The sequence below is a fragment of the Elephantulus edwardii genome, unplaced genomic scaffold (assembly GCF_000299155.1).
Source record: "Elephantulus edwardii isolate Elephantulus edwardi_28Jun2011 unplaced genomic scaffold, EleEdw1.0 scaffold00129, whole genome shotgun sequence".
NCBI classification, from domain to species: Eukaryota; Metazoa; Chordata; class Mammalia; order Macroscelidea; family Macroscelididae; genus Elephantulus; species Elephantulus edwardii.
The window spans coordinates 180,551-208,236 of NW_006399879.1; the positions used below are offsets into that span (position 1 = coordinate 180,551).

A 27,686-nucleotide genomic window follows, 5' to 3' on the forward strand; every position below is an offset into this window, starting at 1 on the left:
CTGTCTGGGCCACTTTTCTGAGTCACCCAGCCGTGACAGCAAGTGTCCAATGACTCCTGCCTTCTCTCTGTTTCTCAGGAAAGAAAGACAACCTCATCTCACGGCTGAACAATAAACCATGAAGTCCAGCGAAAAGGGCCCAGCAGACAACAGCAGAAATGGCGTGGCGAAAAAGAAATCGGTCAGTCCTGATGTTCTTTGTCTCATGCGTGTGAGGTCAGGGCACCTGGGGCAGTCTTTCCTGGTTCTCATTCTCCCCCTTTCCTTCAAGTAGAGTGGAGTTTAGGGGAAGCTAGGCAAACAGAGAGCAGTGGCCCCAAGTGAAATGACAGGGGGGAAAAGCCATGTGAATTGGGACACTCAGGGGTCTGATGATACTAATAAACTCACATGCTGGAGACTGTCTGGGCTTTGGGGTCTCCATTCTGAAGGCCATATCTCCTCAAGGGGTCAGCTTGTGTGGAAGACGATTATGCCATCATCTTTGAGGAAGTACTGAAACTCATTCCCTGCCCCAAGTGACTAGGTGGCATACATGGTTAAGCACTTGACTATTAGTGGAAAGATTGGTGGTTCTGATGCAGCCAGAGGTGTCTTGGCAGACAGCCCTGGTGGTCAGCTTCTGAAAGGTCACAGCCCTGGGAACACTGTGGAGCAGTTCTACTCTCTACACATAGAGTGACCATGAGTCACAACTAACAACAAGAAGGACTAAGGTGCTCCTGACACAAGTCATGGAACATAGAGTTGCCACAAGTGACAGCTAACAACAAGAAGGACTAAGGTGCTCCTGACTTGAGTCATTCAAAGGCCTTATATCCATGCAAAAGCTAGAATGAATAAAAAGGCATGAGGAAGAACTGATGCCTCTGAATTATAGTGTTGGCAAAGAATATTGAATATACCATGGACTGCCAAGAGAACAAACAGGTCTGTGTGGGGAAAAGGGCAGCTCCTTAGAGGTCAGGATGTACTTTGTGCTGACAGGAGGGACCAGTCCCTGGAGGATGACATCAGCCTTGCTGACCTGTGTTGTCCCATGGTACACAGGCTTCTTGGGTCAGAACCAACTCGATGGCACCTAACAATAACCATGGTCCTTCTCCCACCACAGTGTCTAGTCCAGCTTGGGCGCAAAGCCCATGCTTCGGTGGTGGTGCTTTCTCTTCCGAGACGGATGTGGAGGCCCACGTGACCCAGGAAAACCATGCTCATATTTATAATAAACGATGTTCACACAGTCTAATTTCTCGGCAGCTGTGAGATGGGTGTGCCAAGCCTCAGTGTCCCCCTCACACCTGTGTGGAGAGGTGCAGGGCGGAAGCCACCTGCTTCAGATCACCCAGGAGTGTGACAAGCTTGCGTTAAATGCACACCGTGCCCTCTCAGCAGAAAGCATCTATTATTCTTGGTGCCTGCACCAGATGGAGTCACGTACCACTGTCCGGGCCACTGACACGATGGAGGAGAGAGTGTGGCCATTTTTAATAGTCTGCTTGGATGATATCTAACAGAAAACTTGCCCTGTCCTGTCCTTCAACCTTTCTCCTGCTGGAAGATTCACCTCGTCTAAGTTTATTTTATGGCCTTACTCAAAGGTCAGTCTGGGTTCAGCTCTAGAAATGCCTGCTGGAACTCCTCTATACAGGGCAGGAGGGAGGGCCTGGAAAGACACAGACGCAGGACACACAGGGAGCCCCTGAGCAGGGACAGTGAATGCACTCAACTGCTACGTGAAGGTGGAAGGTTCAAGTCTCCCCAGAGGTGCCTCGGAAGAAAGGCCTGGCAATCTGTCTCTGCAAATTCAGCCACTGGAGACTCAAGGGAACACGGTGCTACTATAACTCAGATCGGGTCTGAGTTGACCCCAAGGCTGGTGGGACACATGTAATGGAGTCCCTGCCCCCAGAGAGCCTGTCCAGAGAGGAGGAGCATGCGAAGACAGGGATGGTGACAGCTGGGGCAGATGTGAACAGCATAAGGTGCCGGGAGAGAAATCTGGAGAGGCTCCTCAGAGGAGGTGGTGTGGAAGCAGCAGGAAGAGCAAGGCCGGGAGTAACAAGGAGGTAGAAGATGTCAAAGGACTCCGGAAAAATGAGTCATAGGACGTGCTTTTGAGCACAGCTTCCCACATGCACGGGTCAGGGTGGGAGACTCCATAGCAGCCTTGGTTTTCAAGCCTGTGTCCGACAGGTGCTAGATGAGCAGGAGGGAGAGACGAGCTGTGAGTGTGACTATTTCTGCTGCAAACCCTCAGGGCCAGGTTTATTCTAGAGCAACGGACAGGTGGCACGCACGCCCCACGGCTACGTCCCACGTGAACCTCGGAATCCGCTCTGGGTGACTCCACAGCTTCACTTACAGGTGCACAAACACCGTGTCAGAGAAGCTGAGTGACTTATGTGACGTCGCCCAGGTGAAAAGATGTGGAGCTGGGCTTAGAAGCTGGGGGACATTCTTTGTCTGTCCGAGCATTACAGAGGGACCTCTGGTGGCCTAGGGGTAACAAATTGCACCATTGACCCAAAGGCATGTAGTTCAAATCTGCCAGCTGCTCCAGGAGCAAAGATGGCATTCAACTCCCGTGTGATTTACTGCCTCCGAAAATCCGCTGATGGGTCAGCTCTGCATCTGTCCTGACTTGACAGTACACAAACCCAGCAACGACAAGATAAAAGAGCTCTTCCTGGGACTCTGCTCATCACTCCAACAATGCATGCATGCTGGCCTGATTAAAAAAATCCTCAAAGGAGACAGAGACGTAATCCTGGCCGGGTCACCTGGGACACAGCCTTCCTTCCTGGAGTGGAGGCATCAGCTGCTGCAAGGGACTGGGGAGGGGGGGCAGCATCACCGATCACCATGATCACCATGCCGCTGCTTGGGTTCCTGTGCAGACTCCAGTATGTTGCCTCATTTCCCGTTCTCAGTCCCGCCCTCTGGCCCATGGACTCTGCCTCCTCCCGTGCTCAAATGTCCCAGCAGAGCCCAGGGTCCCAGGATCACTGTGGGGCAAGCTGCCACTAGGGTTACCACGCCACCAGGGCCAGAGCACCAGTAGGGGCACCAAGCCCCTGCCCGGGTCACCAGGAACCAAAGCATGGAGTCCCAGGAGCGGAGCCTAGCTGCACTCACCGGGGACGCCAGCACCTCCCAGGCCACAGGGAGGGGGACGCCCCAGTGGGAACGCCAGAGGCACAGGAAGGTAAAATCTCTGTGGCTTCTGTAGGCCTAGAGGTTGGGGGCGGTCCCTCCATGTCTTGGTCTTGCCAACTGGCAGCTGTCCCAGCTAAAGGCAGGGGCGGTGCACAGAGAGGCTTTGCCACTGGCTCAAGGCCACCCAGTTATATGGGGTGGAGTTGGGAGGCCGAGTTAGACAGGGAGATAAGCTTTAAACCTGGAAGAAGGGATCCCCTGGAATCTTCAGAGGAGGGGATATTTGTGACAGATTTTAAACAAGAATCTCAAAAGAGGAAGATTTGGGGCGGATATGACGGCCCAGGCAAGGCTGAGTGAGACTGCTAACTTTTATCTGGGCAACGGTCCTTCTTGTGGTTGGACCAGAAGGAAGTGGAGTAAGAAAGCACCCCTTTCTCAGTAAGAACCCTTCCCAGCTCATGATTCATGTACACATCCTTCCCGGGTTCCCAGCCAGTAATGGTCCACTCCTCCACAGCCTGATGCAGGCAGTACCATCACTAAAGCCCCATTTTACAGGCGGGCAAGCTGAGGACCAGCAAGGGCCAATAACAGACTGAGGCTCCCACAGATGAGTGGTGGAGCCATCCAGCCCTGGAGCCTGTGCCAAGCTGGGATTGACCAGGGGTCCTGCTTGCATCTCCAGGCACCATTTGACATTTCTGTCCCCTGCACTGTGCCGGACACCCACTCCCTCCCATCACTGTGCCTGAACCCCACTCCCTCCCATTCATTCTTTGCACTCTGTCAAAGGTGGCACCTAAAAGACACCCATACTTGGAGGGGGTGGACAGGGAGAAAAGTGCAACAGTGAATGACGGGAAACCCTAAGTCTCTGTAAACTTTCATTAAAATTAATAAAATAAAAAAAAGAAAGACACTCATACTCACACACCCACATGCACATGATAACAGGAAGGGCTCCGTCCGGGAACCCCTGGGGAACCCTCCCATCTGGCCAGGCGGTCAGCCTTTCCTGCCTCTGGCTCCTGCCAGCTGACCAGCCTCTGCCAAAGCAGCACAGAGGCAAACATGTTCTGGCCTGCAGCCCTGCAGTGACGGCGTGCGTCCTCCGGCTGCGGGCAGGATTACTCTGGGACAAGTCTGCTCCTTCCAGGCCTCCAGCTTCCTCTCCAGGGTTCTGAGGACACTGGGCACCTTGGTGTGAAACAGTGTGTATGTGAAAAATAGAAATAATATAAATATAGAAATAGAAACAGATGCATGTGTGCACAAATGTGAGCGTGTGGGGCACACACATGCACGTGTGTTGATAATCACATATGTACACACACCAGGGCTATACGACCTAGAATGTTTGAACAAAATGTAACAACAATAACATCAACATAGAGAGTGATCAGTTGACCTAGTGGACACAAAGCGATGCTACCAAGCCAAAAGTGGGTGACTAATTCGCAGCCCTCAGGCCTGTTTTTCATTGTTTTGGTCAAACATTCTTCTAGGTCGTATAGCACTGGTGTGTCCACTTGCTGTACAGAGGTAACTTGTGGTTGCTGTGAAGCTGAACACTGTGACGCTGATGTGTAAAATGCTATAACGGTTACCCATGGTGGACAGTGTTTGGTGGAGCTTCCTGATAAAACAAACTTGGAAGCAGGAGAGGCATCCACTTCCATACTAGCTTGCCTCCAGAAACCCTAGGAACCTGGAGAAAGGATGAAAGTCACACAAATGTTGAGGACTTTCACTCATAGGGTTGCTAGGAGTCGCCTGCGACTCAACAGCACTTAACAACAACATGTGCACCTAAATACATAGGCATGTACACGTATACACGTATGTGTGTATTCACACACTTATTTGTGCACACGTACACAAGTGGTGTGGCCCATGACTGCATGGGTGCTGCAGTTGCACGCCCCCAGGCCAGTTCCCGTCCCAGCCAGCACCTGGAAATAGCCTGGCCCCTCTGTTTCCCTGCGCGCACACCTGGACAGAACGTTGCTGGTGGTGTGTGCTTCTGAGGTACTTCTGCGTCAGGCTTTCTGTCAGCGGTGGAGTAGATGAACTCTATCAGCCCCAGACTCCAGTAAAGGTGCCCTCTGGCCACCGGGAACACAGTTAAAGGCGGTGTGTGGAGGTGGGGGTGAGGGTGGGGGTGAAGCAAGGACAGGTTAATGAGTAAGCATTTTACTCACTGGCTTCCCGGGGCAGGCTTCACGGCAGGCACTGGCTAACCCCGTGGGAGCAAGTTAACACATGTGACATCACATTAAAGGCGGTGCGAAGAGCCGTGGTGGCACCGTATCTAAGCGCTTTACTGCCAATGAAAGTTTCGCTGGTTCGAATCCCTTTGCCAGCCACTGCTGCTCCCTGAGAAAAGGAGAAGACAATCTGCTTCTGTAAAAATGTGCAGCCTTGAATAACAACGAAATTTTCCCCCCTTTTACTTTTCAAAGAAAAAAGTTAATAGGGGTGAAGGGGTGGGCAGGGAGAAAAGTGCGACAATGACTGAATGGAAATTTAAAAAAAACAACCACAAACTAAAACAAAACAAAACAAAACAAACCCACTGGGTAAACTCCCCCCAAAAAATGTGCAGCCTTGGAAAGGCTATGGAGCAGCTCTGCCCTGACTCGGAATTGACCTAATAACAGTGGGGTTTTTGTTTTTTAACTTTTTCTTTTATATTAGCTAGCTTACAAAGTTCGTATACGTCGTGTTTCACACCATCCTTCATTTGACACTGGGCTTGGTTGGGGGGTTTTGGCTGATGTGACGGGGCATAGGTGAAATGTGCCCTGTAGAATGGTGGGAAGGCCTGACTGGACCGGAGTGGACACGTGGATAAGGTTTTCGGACCCTGAGTAAGGGTCCTCTCGCAGAGCACCTGCACAGGGGACCTGGGGCCACCTCTGGACTCCATCACCTTCCCTTGCATTTGGAGCAGGAGATGGGGCGGTCCAGGTGGGGTGTAGGTGGGGTCCACATGGGGTGCAGGTGGGGCCCAGGTGGGGCCCAGGTGGGGTCCAGGTGGGGCGCAGGTGGGGTCCAGGTGGGGTGCAGGTGGGGTGCAGGTGGGGTCCAGGTGGGGTCCACGCACCCTCGCCCCTGCTCCTGGGTGCCACGTCTCACGTGTCTCCTCTCGTCCCCCAGCACTGGTCCTGCTCGCTCGTCGTGGCCTCGCTCGTGGGCGCCTTCGGCTCCTCCTTCCTCTACGGGTACAACCTGTCGGTGGTGAACGCGCCCACACCGGTGAGTCCTGCGCCGCGCTCCCAGCAGAGGGCGCCGTAGCCGCGCGGATGGCTGCCTGTCCCTCCCCTGGGTGCTGGCGGCCCACTGCGCGGAGCTTATAGCATCCCTGTTCTGGGTGGGTGCGGAGGACAGAGGGTGCAAAGCAGGGAAGGGGTACAGCGTGGGAGGAGGGGGTGCAGAAGCGAGGACAGGAGGTTCAGGGGCAGGAGCCAGGAGCGTGGGGCGTAGTCTACCAGCATCAGAGGCACAGAGGGGCTTTGTGCATAGAAACATGTCATCAAATCAATTTCAACTCCTGCTCATCCCTGAGTACCAGAGCAGAACCGTGTTCCACAGCAACGTCCACGATTTCTCACAAGGAAATTGGCAGGCCTCTCTTCCAAGGTACCTTTGAGTGAACTTGAGTCTGTCAGTTCAAAGTTGAGCACTGTAACTGTTTGCACCACCAGGGACTCTACACAGGCCTGAAAAGAAATCCAAGTGGCTTCCAGCTCACGGCCAGCCCGTGTGTTACTGAGTAGACCTGCTTCCCAGAGCCGTCTTGGCTATCATCCTCACAGAGCAGATTGCCCGGCCTTTCCTCCATGGTGTCTCTGTATGGGCTCGAACTGCCAGTGTTTGGCTTAGTCACACACGAGCTCAAGCTCAGCGTCATCCAATCAGAACCTCTTAGTGGATGCTCCAGCGGATTTTCAGAGACTGGAGATTGCACAGGAGGAGAGCCTGCCCATCTTTGTCCTGCAGAGAAACTGGTGGATTCAAACTCTGTGTCTTTAGGTTGGCAGCACAACTTCTGACCCACTAGGCCACCACAGCGCCCCTGTTGGTTTAGTGTGGTTGTTGTTAAGTGCTGTTGAATTGGAACTGACTCGTAGCTGGCCATCCAGTGGGTTTTCAGAGGCTGGAAATCACATGACAGAAGATCATCTGTCTTTCCCCCACTGAGTAGCTGGTGGATGTAAGCCATCTGCCCTTGGGCTGACAGCATAACTCCTTACCACCAAGATACCAGAGCTCCCTTTGCTGTTGTTTGGCATCATCGAGTCAGAACCGACTCACAGCTGGGCGTCCAGCAGATTTTCAGAGACAGTGAGGAGTTTGTCCATCCTTCTCTTGTGGACCCACGCAAACGACAGGGACCAAACTTTTCTTAGTTTGCTTTTTGGATGTTTATCACTCCAGTCACCACTAGAGGCCGCTCAGGCATCTGCTGGGGGAGGTTGGGTGGAAGCCCTGATGGGTTTTGTTTGATGCTAAACTCAAATCATTATGTGCAATTCTCTAGCCCCTTTCAGTTTGCAGGTGAAAAGTCAGTAGCTTCCCCTCCCCTGGGTTAAGGTTGGGTACCCCAGCCTTCTACTGGGTAGTGATTCCTCTGGTGGCCTGGTGATAAGAAGCTGTACCACAATCCCAAAGGCAAGAGGTTCAAATCCATCAGCTGCCCCACAGGAGAAAGAGGGGCAGTCTTCTCCCGTGTGATTTACAGCCTCTGGAAACCCACTGTAGGGTCAGCTATGAGCGGGTTCTCAACAGCGCATAACAACAACAACTTTGAGGTTAGGTGATATGGGATTTTCATGGACTGAATTATTGTTTCCCCTAAAATATGTGTCAGCGAGTTCTGGTGGATTGTTGTTGTTGTTGTTTATCGTAGGGTTGGATTCAACCAATAGCTGACCCTCCGGTGAGTTTTCAGAGGCAGTTAATGCATGAAAGGAGACTGCCCATCCTTCTCCCACAGAGCATAGTCCGTAGGGGGCTGTGCTTCCGACCCCAAGACCCCAGTGGTTTGAGTCCCACGTAGGAGATTACCCGTGTATCTCCCATGCCATTTTCAGTCTCTGAAACCCCAAGAGAGGGTCAGCTGTGAATCTCTTCTGACGGAATGGTGACTAGTCTGACTTGAGTTCTGAGTCTACAGGGCGGCTATGAGTGGAATCTACTCGGCTTCCCCAGTATTTGCTCACCACACCCTCCTGCCGGCCCTATGAGGCGGGTCATTTTATTATTCCCATGTTACAGATGAGGAAACTGAGGTCCAATGAAGTTATCTCACTTGCCACAGGTGTACAGAAAGTGGGGGCTCCACACCAGGCAGTCAGGCAGCAGGGACCAGGCTCCTGGTCACTGTCAGTGTTTTAGACAGAAGCTTCTCTCTACTTTCGTCATTGTCACTCTACCCTCCTACCCCCTTCTTTTGAGGCTTTGTCAGTATGACTCAAATAGACCCCAGACAACAGATCTGAACTGTATCCTGTACCATCGTCATGGTTTCCGCTGTGCTTGCACCCGTTCTTGCAGTCACTGTGTCAATCATCTCGTTGAGGGTCTCCCTCTTTTACTACACCTCTATCTTTCCCATCATGATGATTTCCCCCCCTAAGAACTGGGCCCTCCTGACAGCGTGCCAGTGTGAGGCAAAGTTTCACCATCCTTGGCTCTAAGGAGCGCCATGGTGGTATTTCCTCCAAGTCAGACTTACTTGTTCTTCTGGTGGTCCATGGCATAGTTAGAACTCTCCTCCAACAACACAGTTCAAAAGCATCAATTCCTGGGTCTTTATTTATTGTCCAGCTTTCACACTCAGATAGAAGCAGCTGGTCAAATGCAAATGAGCCCACCACAGAGAGCCCAGGCCTGTGCTTGAACTTCCCTTTCAATGAGCCTCACTCCAGGCTGGGGTCCTTCAGAATGTTCTAGAAGCCCAGATGCTCCGTGAGTGTCGTTTGCACCTGGTGGGTCTTCTCTGGAGGAGATGATGAAGGCAGCTGCGTTGGGTGGAAGGGGACAGATGGCAGTCCCCATATCTTGGGAGCAGGGCGGAGATTCCAGAAGGATCTATCATTACAGACACAATGGGCCATTAGCTCCATGAATCTGAATCTAGTTAACCCAAGCAAGCCTTTGATCCTGTCTCTCTTCTCCCTGCCTCCCAGCTTTGCCTCCTTTTTGCTTCTTGTCTCATTAGAGGAGCTTTGGTGGCATAGTGGTTACGCACCTGGCTGAGGAACCAAAGGTCTAAAGTTCAAATCCCTCAGCTGCTCCAAGGGAGAGAGAGGTGACAGTATGTTTCATACTCTGTGAAAACCCCAGGGGCAGTTGGACCCTCTCCTTCAGGATCTCTACAGAGTGGGCATCAACTTATCCCCTTAATTATAAAACCAGCTCCTCTATCAGGAGTAATGAGCGGCCCATATTTTAAAAGGAAGCCACAGCCGTGAGTCACCTTCTCTGAGTCAGTGGGGCTGGCGCTGGCATTTGTTTACAAGCTGTTCTGAAAAGAACCCACTTTTACCAGTAAGGGAACGGAACTGGAGAGACTAACGGACCTGTCTGTGGGGTAATCAGCTCAGGGACAGCACAGCGCACTGGGGTCCCAGGGGCAGAGGACCACAACCTTGACCCCCATCGGCAGCTGCTTCCAGGGCCACCTCAGAACCCACTCTTTGTTCCAGGTGGTGCTAAGTCACCAAGACCATGCAGTGTGTTCTGGTGCCTTGTTTATACTGTCAGCATCTTCCCTGCTTCTGACAGTTCTCCCTGATCAGTGACTGCCTTCCTGCTGGGGGCCTCTTGGGCTGTTTCCAGTTGTTCTCCGAGATAACAGTCTACTTGGTGTTTATACCAGGAGCTATTTGGTTTGGTCTGAAGCTGAATGGGCAGAGCTTGGAGATGGGAGGAGGGGCCCTCCCAGACCCGGGTGCTGGGCATCTGGGTGTGCCTGTGCCAAGCTGTGGGTGCCCCCCTCACCCTGCTCCAGCCCTGGGAACCTTTGTAGTCAGAGCTGGGGCCCCTGTGTCTTTGGGTCACAATGTTCTCATGTCATCAGTTACTTCCAGGAGAAATGCCTTTGTAGGACCCAGTAGGAAAAGGACCCCCACTCTCACCAAGTTTTGGCCTAGAGAATGGGCGCAGAGACTGCTTCAGTTAGAAAACCTCAGACAGGTCTATCAAGTGGAAAACTTGGAGGTGCTGGGTAGAGATTGTAGGTGGGAATAAACCCAGAGGACTGGCTAACAAGCACAACTGGGGATTTGTTTTCTAACCTTGGGTGAGAAATGGGGGGGGCCCCATGAGGACTCATTGCCATGGAGTTATTTCTTACTAAAGAGCAACAGTGTCACTTTAAAGATTAAGGTGTGCCTGACCCAAGACATTGATTCATATGCATGTGAATGTTGGACAGCGGCTGGAGAAGACCAAAGAAGATGTAGGAGTGATTGTATATAAAAAGAAATGATTGTGTGAGACACAGTAAAAAGAAAAAAGAACACTGAAGACCTGAGGGCTTTAAATTGTGATAGAGGTGAAGAATAGTGGGCATTCTTGTTGAATAGTGACTGCCAGGAAAACAGACAAATTTGCCTTGGAAGACACACAGCCAGAGTGGTCCTTAGAAGCAAATCTTGTCAGACCTCTTACACACTTTGGGCATGTCGTCAGAGGGACCTTCCTGGAGAAGGACACCACACTTGGGAAAGTCAAGGGTCAACAAGAGGGAGAAAGACCCTCAGCGAGATGTATTGACATGGTAATTGCAGCAACAGGCTGAGCATAGGGGGGACGGTGAGCATGACCCCCGAACAGGGAGGGTCTCATTCTGCTGTGCGAGGGGTCACACATGGCACCGTCGCTGACTCCGTGGCCCCTGACGACAGCAACAACATGACAACCCCAAGTGTTAGTGTGGTCCTGTTCCCACAAGGGTGTGATATTTACGGACACAGATGGCCAGGCCTTTCTTCCGAGGTGCCATAGGATGGGTCTAGCAGCTGTCAGCAGTTGGACCTGTGATGAAGCCTCTGACCTGTTTGAATGCAAACTCTTTGAGCAAATCAAGAGACCTGACGGTGGAGCAAAGGCACTGAGGTGAACTGTGTGCCTGTTGTATGTTGGTCATCAAGCTAGGGAGCTCAGAGAGCTCTGGTGGCCTAGTGGCAAGAAGCTGCACTGCAATCCCAGAGGTATGCAGTTTGAATCCACGAGATGCTCTCCTGGAGAAAGAGGGGCAATCTCCTCCTGTACCAATAAGATCTGATTTGATGGTAAACACATACAAAATAATAAAATTGAAAAAAACCCCAACAAGCTAGGGACCTTACACACCTTCCTCTAATCTTTCCAGCAGCTCCATCTGCACGCACTGTGTACACATTGCTGTCAATCCACCTGGCCCCTGCTGACCCCCATGTGTTGCAGGGTGTTCAGCGGCTGACTGCAAGCACCTGGCCGTTGTCCCAAGGTGCCACTAGGGATATTCAAGCCTCTAGCCAAGTGGATTAGTGGTTTGACCACTCAGAGACACTGTCTGCAAATGTGAGGCACTCGTCTCTGGCCCAGGCAAGGCTGTTTCCTGGAAAGGCACACCATGCTTTGATAGATGGATGGTCACTGAAGGAGAGGAGGACCTTCAACCAGATGGATTGACATGGTGACATCAGCAATATGCCTTAGAGTGTCACGGATGATGAGGATGTCAGAGGATAGGGCAGGGTTCAGGTCAGCTGTTCACAGGGTTGCTGGGAGTTGTACTTAATGGCACCAACAGCAACATCATCTCCGGTCTGCACTTGCATTATTTGGGAACAAGGCTCAGACCACCCTGGATTTTGACTCAGTCTCGTGCCCTTTGTGGTGATAGCTGCTTCCAGGCTGAGTTCTAGCAGCTGTCAGCAGCTGGACCCGTGATGAACATATTCAGGCCACCTGAGAAACATGCAGAAAGGTGAAGAAACTGGGATCTCAGGCCAAAGACAGGTGTGTCCCCGGAGGGTGCCAGGCAGAGTGGGGCTCTGAGTCAGGATGTGGGAGAGCGATGACTTCTCAGCTCCAGCCTGGGGTCAGAGAGAAAAGGGAACAACCTTCATCCTGTCTCTGGACTTGAATACCAGGGAACAACTGGGCCTGCATCACAAAGGCTGTGGAGGGAGAATTCCAGAATGTTCTGAAGCTTTACATGCTTAAGAATTGTGTCCAGCTTTCCCTCTGAAAGCCAGCCATGGTCAAGTCCTCCCCAGCCTTGTTACAGATGTGACTGTGTCTCCCTGGTGATGCGGTTTGTAACATATCAGACTGTGAACCCAAAGGCCGGCAGTTAAGATCCACCAGCCTCTCCATGGGAGAAAAGATCAGTCTACTCATGGCAAGATTTACAGCCTCACACACCTGATGCTGAGGTGTGCCATCGAGTCAGATCCAACCCACAGCTGGCCCTCCGGCGAGTTTCCAGAGACTAAATCACACAACAGGAGATCACCCATCTTTCTCTTGTGGGGCAGCTGGAGGAGTTGAACCACGGTCCTTTGGGTTGGCAGCACAGCTCCTTATTACAAGGCCACCAGAGTGACCTCAGACACCTGACGGAGGGTCACTGTGAGTCAGAATTGACACCATGGCAATGACTTTGGTTCGCTTTGGGTTAAATGTGAGTTAAGTAGTGCTGGTGGTATAGTAGATGTTGGTTTGCTAGTTGAAAGATCAGTGGTTCAAATCTAGCGGCTGCTCTGAAGAAGAATGAGGGGACAGTCTGTTTCTGTGAGATTTATTACCTTGGGAATTCAATGGAGAGTCTATATGAGTCAGAATTGATCCCGTAATTCCCCAGCAGTGGACACTGCCCATCACCCTGTCGAGGTGTGGCTGGTGGACTCCGTCTTTCAGTTAGCAGTATGTCGTGGTGTGCATCCGCCACCGAGCTCACCTAATGCCAGCACTGAGCACCATTGTCCACCAGGAAAGGCCCTGAGAGACTCCGTCCGCCCTGGGTTCTCACTGGGGGCTGGTGAGGGAGGCACCTCTGTCTGGCTCTGTACCAAATCCTAGACCCCCTCAGAAGGAAAGTGGGTGCACTGAGCCATTTCATGACTCAAGGTGCCAGGAAACTTCCACTCCAGCCCAGCGCTCACTTTGTAAGCAGGTCTCAATAGAGACAGCATTCCCAGGTGGGCTTTGTCACCTCTCTCTGCACCTGACGTACACTTGAGGACAGTACTTGGCGCTGCTGAGCCAGGGGCCTTTGTCCCTGTGTGCCCTTACAGAGAGGGGCCCTTAAATGGTGTTAATATTGCAAAGATGTGCCTGGTGTCATATTCACTAGTGTGGACACATCCTGAAGGGATTAGGGTCTTGACTCAACCCTTTAATGCCACCATGATGTACATGAGCCCACCACCAACAGCTTCAATTTATGTGTGGTTTTCCAGCCCTGCTGGCAATAATTTGTGATGAATTTGTGGCAGGCTCAGTGTGAATCAGTCAGCACATTTATATCATAAGACAGCCTGCAAGGTAATTTGCCTCCCGTTGTCTGCCAATGTCCTGCCACCATTTGGAGGTGTCCTACGCCCGTCGTCCTGCCTGGGTCTGGAGAGGTTTATCTGTTGCCAGAAACTTGGCCTGAAGCTTCTTGACCGGGGAGATGGTGCTGCTTTAGTCATGGCGGCGTAGAGCTGAGGTATAACTAGTCTCAGCCCTGGTTTGGTGGTTGTGCCCTCAAGCTGATTCTGACTCACAGCAGCCAACAGAGCCAGAATGAACCCCACCTGCCCCAGCCAGGCCTCACAATCTGATGTTTGATTGGACCCAGCACAGCTGCAGAGTGAATCCACCTCGCTGAGGGTCTGACCCTCTGCTTTTCTGAGTGTGGTGTCTGTCTGCAGGAATGGTCCCTCCTGGCAACACGCCCCAAGCGTGGGAGGTGAAGTCTCACTATTCTTGATTCGCAGGAGAACCCTCTGGCTGTCCTCCTTTCAAGTCAGAGTTGTGTGTTCTTGGGGCGGCAGTCCCTGGCGTAGCCAACATTCTTGGTCAACACAATTCAGAGGCAGTTCTTCAGCTTTCCTTATTCAGGGTCCAACTTGGGCATACATTATTTTCCCAGACCTGTCATAACAAAGGACTACAAATGGACGGCTTAGAACAGAAATGTACTACTTCCTTCCAGCAGCCCAAAACGAAGGTGATAACAGCAGATTCTTTCTGGAGCTTGGAGCTCTGTGGGAGAAGGATGGGCAATCTCCTCCTGTGTGATTAACTGTCCCTGAAAACCTGCTGGAGGGTCAGCTCTGGGTCCGTTCTTAATTGATGGTACATAACAACAACAACAACAACAACAGTGTAGTGCAATGAAAATGTTTGATCCTGTCTATTGTTTATGTTTCATTTTTTAGATGATGCTTTTCGAAGAGTATTTATATTTTTTAAGCAATTTAAAAAAATTTATACTGATATATTTATAAAGTTTCAATACATTATTTTTGACAAAAGATCCTTCCCATTTCCTTCACTCCTCCACCCACAGAATTGTGTGATGCCATGATGAACACCCCTCCGTCCTCATCCCTCGGCTTCCACCCCAATTCCAACCCCCTTAGATCCCCATACTTATTCTACAATAATAGTTTTTATACAGTATTTGCCCTTGTGGGACGGAGTTAGTTCACTCAGCATAATGCTCTCCAGTCCCTCCCAAGTTAGATATTAATCTAAAAACCATTGCTTCTGTGTGCTGCGTAGTTTTCTGTTGTGTGAATTTACCACAACTTCTCAATCCATTCTTTTGTTCTTGCAATGGTGAATAATGCCTCTATGAACGTTGGTGTACAAATCTCCATTTAAGCCTCAGTTCTCATTATATTGGGGTATATTCCAAGCAATGGAATAGCTGGGTCAAATGGAATTTCTATGTTCAGCTTTTTGAGGACACACTAAACTGCCTTCCAGAGTGGTTGTACCATTTTACAACCCCATCAACAATGTATAAGTGTTCCTATCTCGCCACATCCTCTCCAACTTTTATTACTTGCTGTCCTGATAAATTTTGCTACCACTCCTGGAGTGAGATAGAATCTCATTGTGGTTTTGATTTGCATCTCTCTTACTGCCTGTGATTTGGAGCATTTCTTCATATATCTGTTGGCCAATTGAATATCTTCCTCTGTGAAATCTTTCCATGTCTTTTGCCCATTTTGTAATTGGGTTAATACTTTCATTTTTATGACATCTAGCATCAAAATCATAATTCCCCCCCCCTTTTCTGTCATGCACGGAGTTGGAAATTTGTTTATCAAAGGCTCCGAGTCAGTTCGGAGGTGGACATCCAGACTTGTCACTTTCAGGAGAGGTCACTTAGTTACTCTGAGGCTCAGTTTTATAAGATAAAAACAGGCCCCATGACAAGTCTGTTGTTCGATGAGACTGAGCTCAGGCAGAACTCAGTTGAGTTCCTTGCACGTGTACCTGGAGTTGGAACCAACTCATAGCCGACCCTCCGCAGGGTTTTCAGAGGCAGTTAATCACATGAGAGAGAAGTGCCCATCCTCCCACAGAACAACTGGAGGATTCAAACCTCGTGCCTTTGGGTTTGCAACATAGCTTCTTACCACTAGGCCAACAGATCTCCCACCTTGCACAGAGGAAGTGTTTTTTTTTTAAAGCTGTTTTGTTTTATTCGCTGACCTGCAATGGGCTGGAAGTAACACGCTCTGTTGTTTGTTTTCAGTACATCAAGGCCTTTTTCAACGAAACCTGGCAACAAAGACATGGACATCCAATCGACTCGGACACTCTGACGCTGCTCTGGTCTGTGACGGTGTCCATCTTTGCCATCGGTGGACTCATGGGGACCTTGATGGTGAAACTGATCGGAAAGTTTCTTGGGAGGTCAGTGGGGCGTGTTTGAGGTTTGTCTATGTAATGTGCCAGATAGCTCAGCATTGTAGTCAGGATCCCAGCAGGAAACAGAATTCTACCTACAATAGAAGAGATTTTGATGAAGAGGTTTCTTGCTAGAAGGGACAAAAGGAAGGACTCCAGGTTTTAGGGGCCAGGGAGAGCTGAAGGCACAGGTAACGGGGTCAAGAAAAGAGCTGAGGTTGTAGAGAGATTAGACCATGTCAGAACCTTAGCACCCGGCCTAGGAGCTGCAGGAAAGAATTCACTGACTCTTCTCCTGCCTCCAATCGCCTGTTGATGTCTCCACTGGTCAAACCCAAGTGGGAGCTAGAAAGCAAGGAGTCTTGTTAATGCCAATCCAGGAGGGTCAGATGCCCAGGGTACAGAGCAGGACAGAGAGGGGAGACAATGGTGTGGAGTTAGGGGCCAAGGAGAGGGGAGTGCAATGAGAGATGGTTCCACATAAACACATACTCATTGTTATCAGTTGTTGTTGAGAAGGCCCATCTCATCGGGACACATGTACAGTGGAATAAATCATTGCCTGCTTGTGACGGCTGGTCCAAGCAAGTTCATGGTCCTGCACTCGTAAGGAGCCCTGGTAGCAGCACGGTGTATGAGGTTCAGGCTGTTAGCTGAAAGCTCGAAGGTTGGAATCTACCCTATGCTCTGCAAGAGGAAGATGAGCAAGCTCCTCCTGTGAAGGTTTCCGGCCTCAGACACTGGTCACCGTGAAGCCACTCCACTCAACAGTAGTGGGTCTCTTTGGGTTTGGTGAGCGTGGACAATACTCTGTTGTGATCGATAAGGCTTTCACTGGAGTTAACAGTTAGGACTTGCTTCCTAGTCTTAGCATAGGAGCTCTGTCTGCCACGAGGGACCCTTTCGGTGTTTGAGGTATTAGGGTAAGAGCTTCCAGCATCATGACAACATGCCCACCACAGCACGGCACCTGCGGGCGAGTGGTGGTGGGGATTGTTGCTATAGCCGCACGATCATTTACTCATCCAGCCCCTTGGTGGCAGCCACTGAGGTTAGCTCACATCTTTGTTGTTACAAACAAGCTGCAGTGATTTTCAGAAACGTCATGGTGACATTTCCCACGCAGACCATTTTCACTCAGACCCCCAGTACCTTTCACACCTCATTCCTTACTTTATGTTTTTAAAAGGCATATTATTCTTATTTGGAAGGAGCAATGGCATCCACTTCCATAATAGTTTGCCTCCGGAAACCCTATGAACCTGGAGAGAGGATGAGAGACACATAAGCGTTGAGGACTCACCTTCATAGGGTCGCTATGAGTCACCTGCGACTCGACGGCACTTAAAACAACAACAACAACATTATTCTTATTGTTCTTCCTCTTATTATTTTTTACATTTTTGTTGTGCTTTGAGTGAAAGTTGACAGAGGACTTGGTTTTAGTTTTCAACAGTTTACCCACGTTTTACTTTGTGACACTGATTGCTAGACCCAAAATGTAATAACAATTTCCTGTGTCTTTTCTATATTTATAATTTCCATTTATTTTCTCCTGGCACATTCTTGTTGCTATTTGCTGTCAAGTCAACTATGACATATAGTGACGCTATGAACAATGGATTTAAACCCTGCCCTATCCTGTGCCATCCTCGTCATCTCTGACACACTTGAGCCTGTTGCTGCAGTCACTGTATCAATCCATGTCATTGAGGGTCTTCCCCTCCTTTGCTGATCCGCCACCTTTCCAAGTGTGACGCCCTTTACAAGGACATGAGGACTTGATTTGCTGACAATATGCCCAACATACGTGACGGAAGGTCTCATCATCTTTGTTTCTAAGGAGCACCGTTGGCTGTATGTCTTCCGAGGCATATTTACTTTTTCTTTTGGAAGTCCATGTATAACCAGTATACTTGGCCAACAACACACTGTTCAAACTCATCTCCATAGAGACCTGAGTTGGAGTGAAGATTTGCTAGATTCCGAGAAAGCACTCTAGACATTGAAGAGCTGCAGAAACACTATGAAAGCAAGGTCCTGCTTACTCTTCTACATTCATGGCTATGACAAAGAACAGGTCAGAGCTTCAGAGCTCTTCAGATTAGAGTTTCAGAGCAGGCTTTCCAAAGGTTGGAGCGGGAAGCCATCCCTTGAAGGTATCAGTGGGAAGCTCATAAAGGCACGTGGTATCCCACTGAGGAAGGGAAGGCCACCAACTTCCTTGTCCCCAAGGCCACTTCCTAGGCAGTAACAAATGAGAACTCGGGCCTGGAGAAAGGTAACTATAGTAGAATAGAGGGATGTGTCTAACCTAATATCCCAAGCACATGCCTACCTTTTTTGAGCAATGTTTCTACTGTGGTGTGTGTGTGTGTGTGGATGGGAAATGGACGTCCAGAGGGTTAAGGGCATGTCCAGGCTCAACCTGCTTATATGGTGTTTCAGGCTGGAGCCTCCACATGACCACTGCAGCACAGTGACCTTTCCACTCTGCCAGGAGCTCCTACTCTGGTTCTTCTTGCACTTATAGCCTGGTCCCACACAACAGGTCCCTCAACCCTTGTTAAGTGTCTGGTGCGAGCCAAACTGTCCCGGCAGGTCTATCTCAGTAACCTTCTGCCTTCTCCCCGGCCATGGTAATTTGTATCCCAGAGTTCCATAAGCAGGTTCTGAACACAAACAGATGGAGTCGAGAAAGTTGTACTGGACTCAGGGTCACGTGATTTGCCACTGTGAGTCCTGACTTCCCAGTTTACCAGGTGTGCTATGTGTAGACCTTATGCATGACCCCTCAGTTTTTCTTACTTGTGAAATGAGGACAGAATAGTGATTTTGATACCCTAACAACGAAGAAGGGGAGAAATCAAAGTAAAAATAAAAAAGATAAATGCAAATAAAAAATAAGAGTACTGAATATCAACTGCCAAAAGGACACATATGTCTTGGAGGAAATTCAGCCAGGGCACTTCCTGGAGGCAAGGACAGTGAAGCTTCATCTCACATATTTTGGGCATCTTGTTAGGAGGGGGCCAGTGCTTAGAAAAAGAGCAAAATGCTTGTAAAGAGGGAGAAAGATCCTCCACAAGATGGAACGACACAGTGACTGTGACAATGGCTCAAGTTTAACAGTGATGAGAAGAACGGTGTAGGGTACAGCAACGATCTGTTGTTCATAGGGTTCCTATGAGTTGTAACTGACTTGATGGCAACTAGCAGCTTCTTACTTACATACACCATTAATCAAAGCAGATGTGGTTTGCCCCTCTGCAGCAAAGCAGAAGACAGTTGTAAGATTAGAATGAAGTACACAAGCTTTGACGTAGGATCCTGCGTCAGAATCTTGGGCAAGTTAAACCACTACATTCATCCATTCATTAAACAAATTTGAAGTACAACTCTGAGCCAAACACTTGAACTTCAATAGTTATCAAGAAAGAAGAGCAACACAATGCCTGCTGCCTGGAGTGAATGTGTCCAGTCAGGGAGCCAGTTACAAAAGTCATTGTAATTATGGGATGTGTTATGGAAGGGTAGAAGAAATACAAGAAAAGTCAATGACCTGCTCTTTAATTTTTAAATTTATAAACAATTTTAAACCCATAAAAAAGTTTATCATTTTAAGACCTCTAAAATTTTAAACCTATATAGCCTATTTTCAATCTATAAAATATTTTTTAAAATTGATTTTAATGAAAGTTTACAGAGATTTTGGATTTCCATTCATACATTGTACTTTTCTCCCTGTCCATCCCTTCCCCTCTGTTCGCTCTTCTCTTTGAAAGGTAAAAAACAATTAAATAAATTCTTTCATTGTTATACAATCCTACACACTCCCCAAATCTATAAAATCTTAAATTTAACGTCTCTAAACCTATCCTAGGGAGCAACTATGATGATTGGGAGGGATAGTAGTTAGAAAATATTCATGTCACACAAGGAGGCTTTGCAAATGTTGGTGACAAGGACCGGAAGCAAACAGGCTTAGGTTAGAAATGGTATGAATTCATTCACTTAGTGAACTGTAATGTGCTTTAACTCAGCTTGTGTAACATCGTGATAAGTCTGTCTCCTCTTCTTGGCTCTACCTGTCCCCTACACTGGCTTTGCCCTCCAAGGGTCTTCTGTCATGTGGGCCAAGCTGGCCCCAGGAGTTCAGGCTGGCATTGTTCCTGCTTAGCATCTCCGGCACAGGGGAGAGCTTCCTCTTCCTGAGATTCTAGTGTTAAGTCCCACAACTGAATGTCATTGGCCTGAGTGAGGCTCATGCCCTCAGTGACTCCTAATCAGGGATACTTCTCTCCCACTCTCACCCCTGAGAGGGGAAATTTGACCTTGACTGGAGTTTTATCTGCTATTTATCCTAAAATTCACAGAACAGTGAAGCCAACAAACAATTTTCTGGCCTGAAATGACAGTGACGGTTAAGAAACCCTCCCTGTCCTTCTCATCCTCTCCAACCAATTCCATGGCCTTGACTGACCAAGACGGAATCATTTTGGGTGTTGCGGGTAAAGTGGTGAAATGAGCATTACTAGAGTTCATGCACTGACGGTGGGGAAGGAAAGTATTTTAGAAAAAAAAATTCAAGACTTCCACTAGAAGAGTAAACTGAGGAGAACCAACCTGAAACACTTGCTGTTGAAGGTTAAGGACTGTAGTCTTCAATATGAATTGAAGTTCAGCATCAAGAAGACAAAGATTATTACCACTGGCCAATAGGCAGCACCATGATGGATGGGGAATAGATTGAGGATATTAACAATTACTTGCTTGACACCACAACCAATACTCTTAACACGAGCAGTCAGGAAGTCAATAGATGAATTTCACTGGGACAATCTGCTGTCAAGGACCTCTCCAGAGGACCGAGAAGCAACGATATCAGTCTAGAGACTAAGGTGTGCCTGACCCAGGCCATGGTCTTCGCAATTACTTGCTACGTATCAGAGAGCTGGACAATGATAAGGATGACAGAAGAAGAATTGATGCCTTTGAGCTGTGGTGCTGGAGAAGAGTCTTGAACATACCATGGAGCCAAGAAAACAAATAGGTCTGTCTTTGAGAGGGTGAAACCAAGTTTCTCCTTGGAGTCTGGGATTTTGAAGTTCTGTCTCACATACTTTAGGCATGTGACCGAGAGGGACCGGTCCTTGGAGAAGGACATCATACTTGGAAGGAAGGAGGGACAGCGCAGGAGAGGAAGACTCCAGATGAGATGGATTGATACAGTAACTGGGGTAATAGCGTAGGTGTGTCAGCGTCAGTGAGACTGGCTCAGGACAAGGCAAGCGTCAGAGCTGTTGGACACTATGAGTTGCAGGCAACTCGATGGCACATAACAACAAACAACTACCAGGAGAAAGATGGTCGATACTGAGCGGGCATGAGCAACCATCAGCCCGTATTTCATGCAGGGAAAAACAGCAGCAGCTTGTTGTTGTTGTTATGTGCCATCGAGTCGTTTGCGACTCATAGCGACCCTATGTACAACAACCCTAAACCCTGCTCTATCCTGTGCCAATCGCACTGCCTCTGACACACCCATCCTGATTACCCCAGTCACTGAATCAATCCATCTCATAGAGGGTCTTCCCCTCTTGTGCTGTCCCTCCACCCTCCCAAGCATGATGTCCCCCTCTAAGGACCTGTCCCTCCTTGCAGCATGCCCAAAGTATGTCAGACGAAGCCCCAGAATCCTTACCTCCAAGGAGTTCCTTGGTTTAATCCTCTCCAGGATGAATCTGTTTGTTTTCTTGGCAGTCCAGGGTACATTCAATCCTCTTCTCCGGCACCACAGCTCAAAGACATCAATTCTCCTTCTGTCCTCTCTAGTCATCGTCCAACTCTCTGATGCATAACAAGTGATTGCAAAGACCATGGCTTGTATCAGGCGTACCTTAGTCTCCAGAGAGACACCGTTGCTATTGAATAGTTTAGAGAGGTCCCTAACAGCAGACTTTACCATCGCAATACTTTTTTTTTATTTCCTGGCTGGTGCCAAGAGTGTTGACCGTGGAGCTGAGCAAACTGAAGCTGTGAACAACCTCCCAAATAGCAGGAACCTGATAGGATCTCCTTCACCCAATCAATAATATAGTCAAAGAAAGATCCTGTTTCTATACAGTGTCTATAGATATGAGTGTTAGAATGTCATCTCTTTTGGGGGGTTACATAATTAGATAACAGAGTTCATAGTCGGCAGCAAGGAGAAAACCTGTAGTTGATAGACGTGGACGGAAGATTTCAGGAAGGCTTGATTCCAAGGTTTGACATGAAGAGTCAGCAAACCCGAAATAACTTCTTTGTACAAGCCATTTCTATGTCATCAATTTTATTTATGTATTTATTTATTTATTTTTAGTGAAAACCCTTTCTCTTTGTTTCCCACTGCTGATATAACAAAAATACTACAAGGAAGTGTGTTTGAGGAACAGAAGTTTATTTTTTCAGAGGCGGAGGCAAAAAAGTCCAAAGTCACGACATCGGCTCTAGGGAAGGACTCTTCCTCCACAGCAGCGCAAGGATTCTTGGCCTTCCTTCATAGGCCTTCACATCTGTGTTTCTATGTTTTTCTTTTTGTGGACATTTCCAGTCGAAATAGTTACATTTAGATGACACCCTGCCCCCTTCCTCTCATGTAAGCCCATAGGTATAATAAAAGAAGACCACTAATTCCAAATGGGACTGTTTCCAGGTATAGGTGCTAGGTCTTCAATAATTTTTTTTCTTCGAGATATATATGTATCTTGGGAGCCATGCTCAACCCACAACAAACCCATTTCGTAATATAGGCATGATGCTGTTACGTGTCATTGAGACAGCTACGACCCATAGCAATCCTATGAGCAGTAGGTCTCATATCCTGACCTTCATTTGATCCTCATATCAAACCTTGCCCTATCCTGAACCAAACTCTTTGTCTCTGACACCCCTACCCCCGTTACCACAGCCATTATATCAATCAATATCATGCCAGGTCTTCCTCCACTGCGCTGACCCTCTACTCTTCCAAGCAGGATGTCCTTCTCCAAGTATTGGTCCGTCCTGGTGACATGCTCAAAGTATGAGAGACAGAGCTTCCAAATCCTTGCCTCACCCTCTCCACGACAGACCTCTTTATTCTCTTGCCATTCCGTGGTATGTTCAATATTTTTCTCTATCATCACAACTCAAAAGCGTAGATTCTTCTTCTATCATCCTTCGTCACTGTCTAGCTCTCTGATGTATAGCAAGTAATGGCAAAGGCTATGGTCTGAATCAGGTGCACCTTAGTCTCTGTACTGATACCATTGCTCTTTAGGACTCTGGAGAGGTCCCTGATAGCAGATTTTCCCAAGGCAACTCATCCTTTGATTTCCTGTCTGCTGGTGTCAAGAGTGTTGATTGTGGAACCGAGCAAGTGATAATTGTTAACAATCTCAATCACTTCTCCGTCTATCATGATGCTACCAATTGGCCCAGTGGTGAAAATCTTTGTTTTCTTTTTAAATTGTGATTTTAATGAAGATTTACAGAGAGGCTGGGTTTTCATTCATTCTTCGTTGCACATGATGTTGAGATGCAATCCATATTTAGGACTGCAGTCATTGACCTTCTTCAGCAAATGAGGTCTTCTTCCGTTTCGGCAAGCAAGGTTGTGCCATCTGCATAACAAATGTTGATGAGTCTTCCTCCAGTCCTGATGTCACATTTCTCCCCATAAAGTCAAGCCTCCCAAATGATCTGTTCTGCATATAGATTGAAAAAGTATGGAGAAAGAACACATCTCTGATGCACTCCTTTCTTGACTTTGAACCATGCAGTGTTTTCCTGGTCTAAGTACAGGTTTTGTATGAACACAATCAGGTGTTCTGGGATTCCCATTCTTCTCAACATTAGCCATAGTTTGCTGTATAGTCAATGAACAACAACAAAAAAAAAATAGACATTCTTCTAGTATTCTTCGCTATCATCCAAGATCCATTGGACATTGATAATGATGTCCCTAGGTGGATGGAAGAATGCTTGATGCTTGTATTCCTTCTACCATAATTCCCCAAAGGAGCCATCCTTCTGGCTGCACAACTTTCATTCATGCATGCATTTATTTACTTTTCTTAAAATGTTTTAATTTTTAAAAATAATATTCTAATTTATTTACAACGTTTGAATACATTGTTTTTCACAAAAGATCTTTCCCTTTTCCTTCTGCCCACCCACCCAATTGTGTAACCTTGTAATTAACATCCTAGCCCCCATCCTCACCCATCTATTTCTATCCTCTCCCTGCATTTATTTACGTAACATATATTTATTGAACACCTACTATGTACTATGGATTGCTTCTTAATGTCAGGAAAACAAAGATTCTTGCCACTGGACCAATAGGCAGTGTCGTGATGGATGGAGAGGAGATTGAAACTCAACAGCTTCATCTTGCTTTGATCCACAATTAACAACCTTGGTACCAGCAGTCAGGAAATAAGGAGACACACTGCACTGGGAAAATCTGCAGTTAGGGACCTTTCCAAATTATTGAGCATTAGTGATGTCAGTTTGAAGACTAAGGTGCATCTGATTCAGGCCATGGTCTTTCCAATTACTAGCTATGCATCTGAGAGCTGGACATTGAATACGAATTACAGGAGGAAAACAATTGTCACCTTTGAGCTATGGTGTTGGAAAAGAGCACTGAACATCGCATGATGGCCAAGAGAATGTACATATATGTCTTGGAGAGACTGCAGCTGGAGTGCTCTTTGGAAGAAAGAATCATCAGACTTTGCCTCACATACTTTGGGCATGTTGCTAGGAGGTGCTATTCTTTGGAAAAGGACATGATTTTGGGAAGGGTGAAAGGTCGGCTAAGGAGAAGAAGACCCTCAACCAGGTGGAATGATACGGTGACTTCTGCATTGAGCTCTTGTGTGTTAGGAAGTGTGAGGGTGGTGTAGGAATCTGAACAGCGTTCAGATCTTTCCTTTGTAGGGTCACTATGAGTCATACTTGACTCAAGGGCACCTAACAACAACAACAACAGAGCTATGTACTAAGCTCTTGGGATAGACATAGTCAACCAAGTCCTTTCCTCTTCGAGTGCATAATCAAGTGAGAGTACACAGACAGATGATAGTCAGCACTCCAACCTCACAACGCAAAGGCATCAATTCTTCTCTCATCTTTATTCATTGTCATGTTCTCAGATTCGTAACAGGTGATTGGAAAGACTATGTCTATGAAGTTGCCATAAGTGCAAATGTCTAGTAGGCAGTTGAGTTCATAAAAATGGAGTTCAGAGGGGAGGCTGGGCGTGAAGATATAGTTGGACATCTCAAACAATGAAAATAATAGCAATAGATGAAGTCATCTCAAGAGTGTACTGAGATATGAGTATAGAAAAGAGCTGAGCTGAATGTCTGGGTCGACTAGACTAAGAAGATGGGGCCACGGAGGTATAGAGAAGATAATTGAAGAGCTATCTGCATAAAACCAATGTTTCTACAAAGAAGGTGAAGTCACCTGTATCCAGTGCTGCTGAGATGTGGTATAAGGAATACAGAGAACTGATGGGTAGAAACCCAGCTGCCTACAGGAATTGTCAGAGGGGATGTTGGTGGTGACCTTAATACGGGCACTCTCCATGGACTGATAGGAATAAGAAGCTATTTAGAGTGGAGATGAAGAAAGAACAGAAAATGAGTGTTGGTGTTGTTGTTGTTAAGCCCCATCGAGTCATAGGCAACTCATAGTGACCCTATGAATGAAACACTTGCACACTTGTATAACTTTCATCCTTTCTCCAGGTTCATAGGGTTTCTGGAGGCAAGCTATTTTGGAAGTTAAAGCCATTCCTGCTTTCAAGCTTGTTTTAATTGGGAAGCTCTACTAAAACACTGTCCATCGTGGGTAACCATTAATGCATTTGACACATCAGTGTCACAGTGTTCAGCTTCACAGCAACCACGAGTTACCTCTGTACAGCAAGTAGCCACACCAGGGCTATACAACCTAGTAGAATGTTTGACCAAAAACAATTAAAAACAGGCCTGAGGGCCACAGATTATTACTAAGTTTCACTTTAAAAAGGAAGAGATGATGCAAAGGTATGAAGACTAAGAGACACATTTTCAGATGTGTTTGGTTGGGAATGATTGAGTAGAGAAGCAAGTGAAATCTCAACTGGGGTTGAAGACTGGGTTAACCAGAAGGAAAGAGTGAGATTCAGGGCTCAAGACGGTGGATCTGCCTTAAATCTGAGCAGAGTTCACCCAGGAGCGTGGGTGAATTTGTGATCATCTTCATTTGATAAGATGCTTCCTGCTCTGTAAAATGAAAATGTCATGAACACTGGCAGCTGCAGGTTCGGAAGATTAAATTAGATGCAATGAGACCATCTGTGGAAATCCTGGAGCTGTCTAGCACTATACGAGAGGTCCGGAAATCCCTGGGTGACACAATGATTAAGTGCTCAAGTATGAACTGGAGGTTGTCAGTTTTAGTCAAAGCAGAGACATCTTAGAGGAAAGGCCTGGTGACCTGTCTGTGAAAAGTCACTGCCTTAATACCTCAGTGGAGTGTAGCACTAGTCTGCAACTTATGGGGAAGCCAGGACTTGATCCTGTGCAGGAAGGCCTTCAGGCCATCTTCACTTTCAGCAAGCAAGCTCCCCCTTGCACATAAGATGAGAATTCTACCACTGAATCCATCACCCAGCACTCACTACATATTTGCTGAAAGGACATGTGAATGAAAGCATCATAGTGAAGGACTTTGGAGGGATTTACCTGTAATCCAGGCCTGCCCTGCTTCAAAGCGGCTTCCTTCCACCTCTCCACTCAAATATTATCCATGTTTCCTCTCAAGGATGATGTGTCAGTTCTGTGGAGGATGTCAAGAAGGCCATTGAGCACTGGAAAGTGCCATGAGGGTGAAGGGTTTTATTAGTGTAATTTGAGGTTTCACCGATGATAGCAATTTTGTCTTACTGATTCTCAGGCTGTGACCTTCCTCCTGAGAAAAAGGGGATGGAATCACTTTTTTTTTTTAAATGAATTTTTTTTTATTCATTTTAATGAAAGTTTACAGAGACTTAAGGTTTTCAGTTATTCATTGTTGCGCTTTTCTCCCTGCCCACTCCGTGCCCCCTAATTCACTGTTCTCCTTGATGAGTTTTAAAAGACTCTTTCAGTGCAGTGGACTTGGGGGGAGGGATGGAATCACTTTTGAATGGAATCCTTTTTTAATGGAATCCTTGTGCTGCTGAATCATACATTTTCTTTTCTGAAATATCATGAGTTTCATATAGATTCAGTTCCTAAAAATAAAATTGTGCTTACTTTTTAAAATGTTCTTGGGGTTCAACTTCCCAAAGAGGCCAAATGAATATCAAGTGCACATTTTCCTTTTCATTTCTATCCTTCGTTTAACCACTTCTCCTCTGTGAACTAGTCCTAAGGCTACTACAGCAAAGGACCGCAGGCTGGGGTGACCTAGAACGATGCAGACGTATTTTCTCACAGTCCTGGGAACGTCAAGTCTGAAACAAAGGTGTCAGGATGGAGTCCCTGAATGTCTAGGGCAGTGGACTCCTTCCTTCCTTCCTTCCTTCCTTCCTTCCTTCCTTCCTTCCTTCC

The 27,686-nt window shown here is 47.7% G+C and overlaps 1 protein-coding gene across 1 annotated transcript in view; it reads left to right on the forward strand.

Annotated features, from left to right (window-relative positions):
* Nucleotides 1-3,100: 3,100 nt before the first annotated feature.
* SLC2A9 (solute carrier family 2 (facilitated glucose transporter), member 9) overlaps nucleotides 3,101-27,686 on the forward strand; it is a 188,033-nt gene continuing 163,447 nt past the window's right edge. Inside the window, 3 exon segments of the mRNA XM_006893636.1 lie at nucleotides 3,101-3,205; nucleotides 6,319-6,417; nucleotides 15,917-16,077. Of these exon segments, the coding sequence (XP_006893698.1) occupies nucleotides 3,101-3,205; nucleotides 6,319-6,417; nucleotides 15,917-16,077 (365 nt within the window).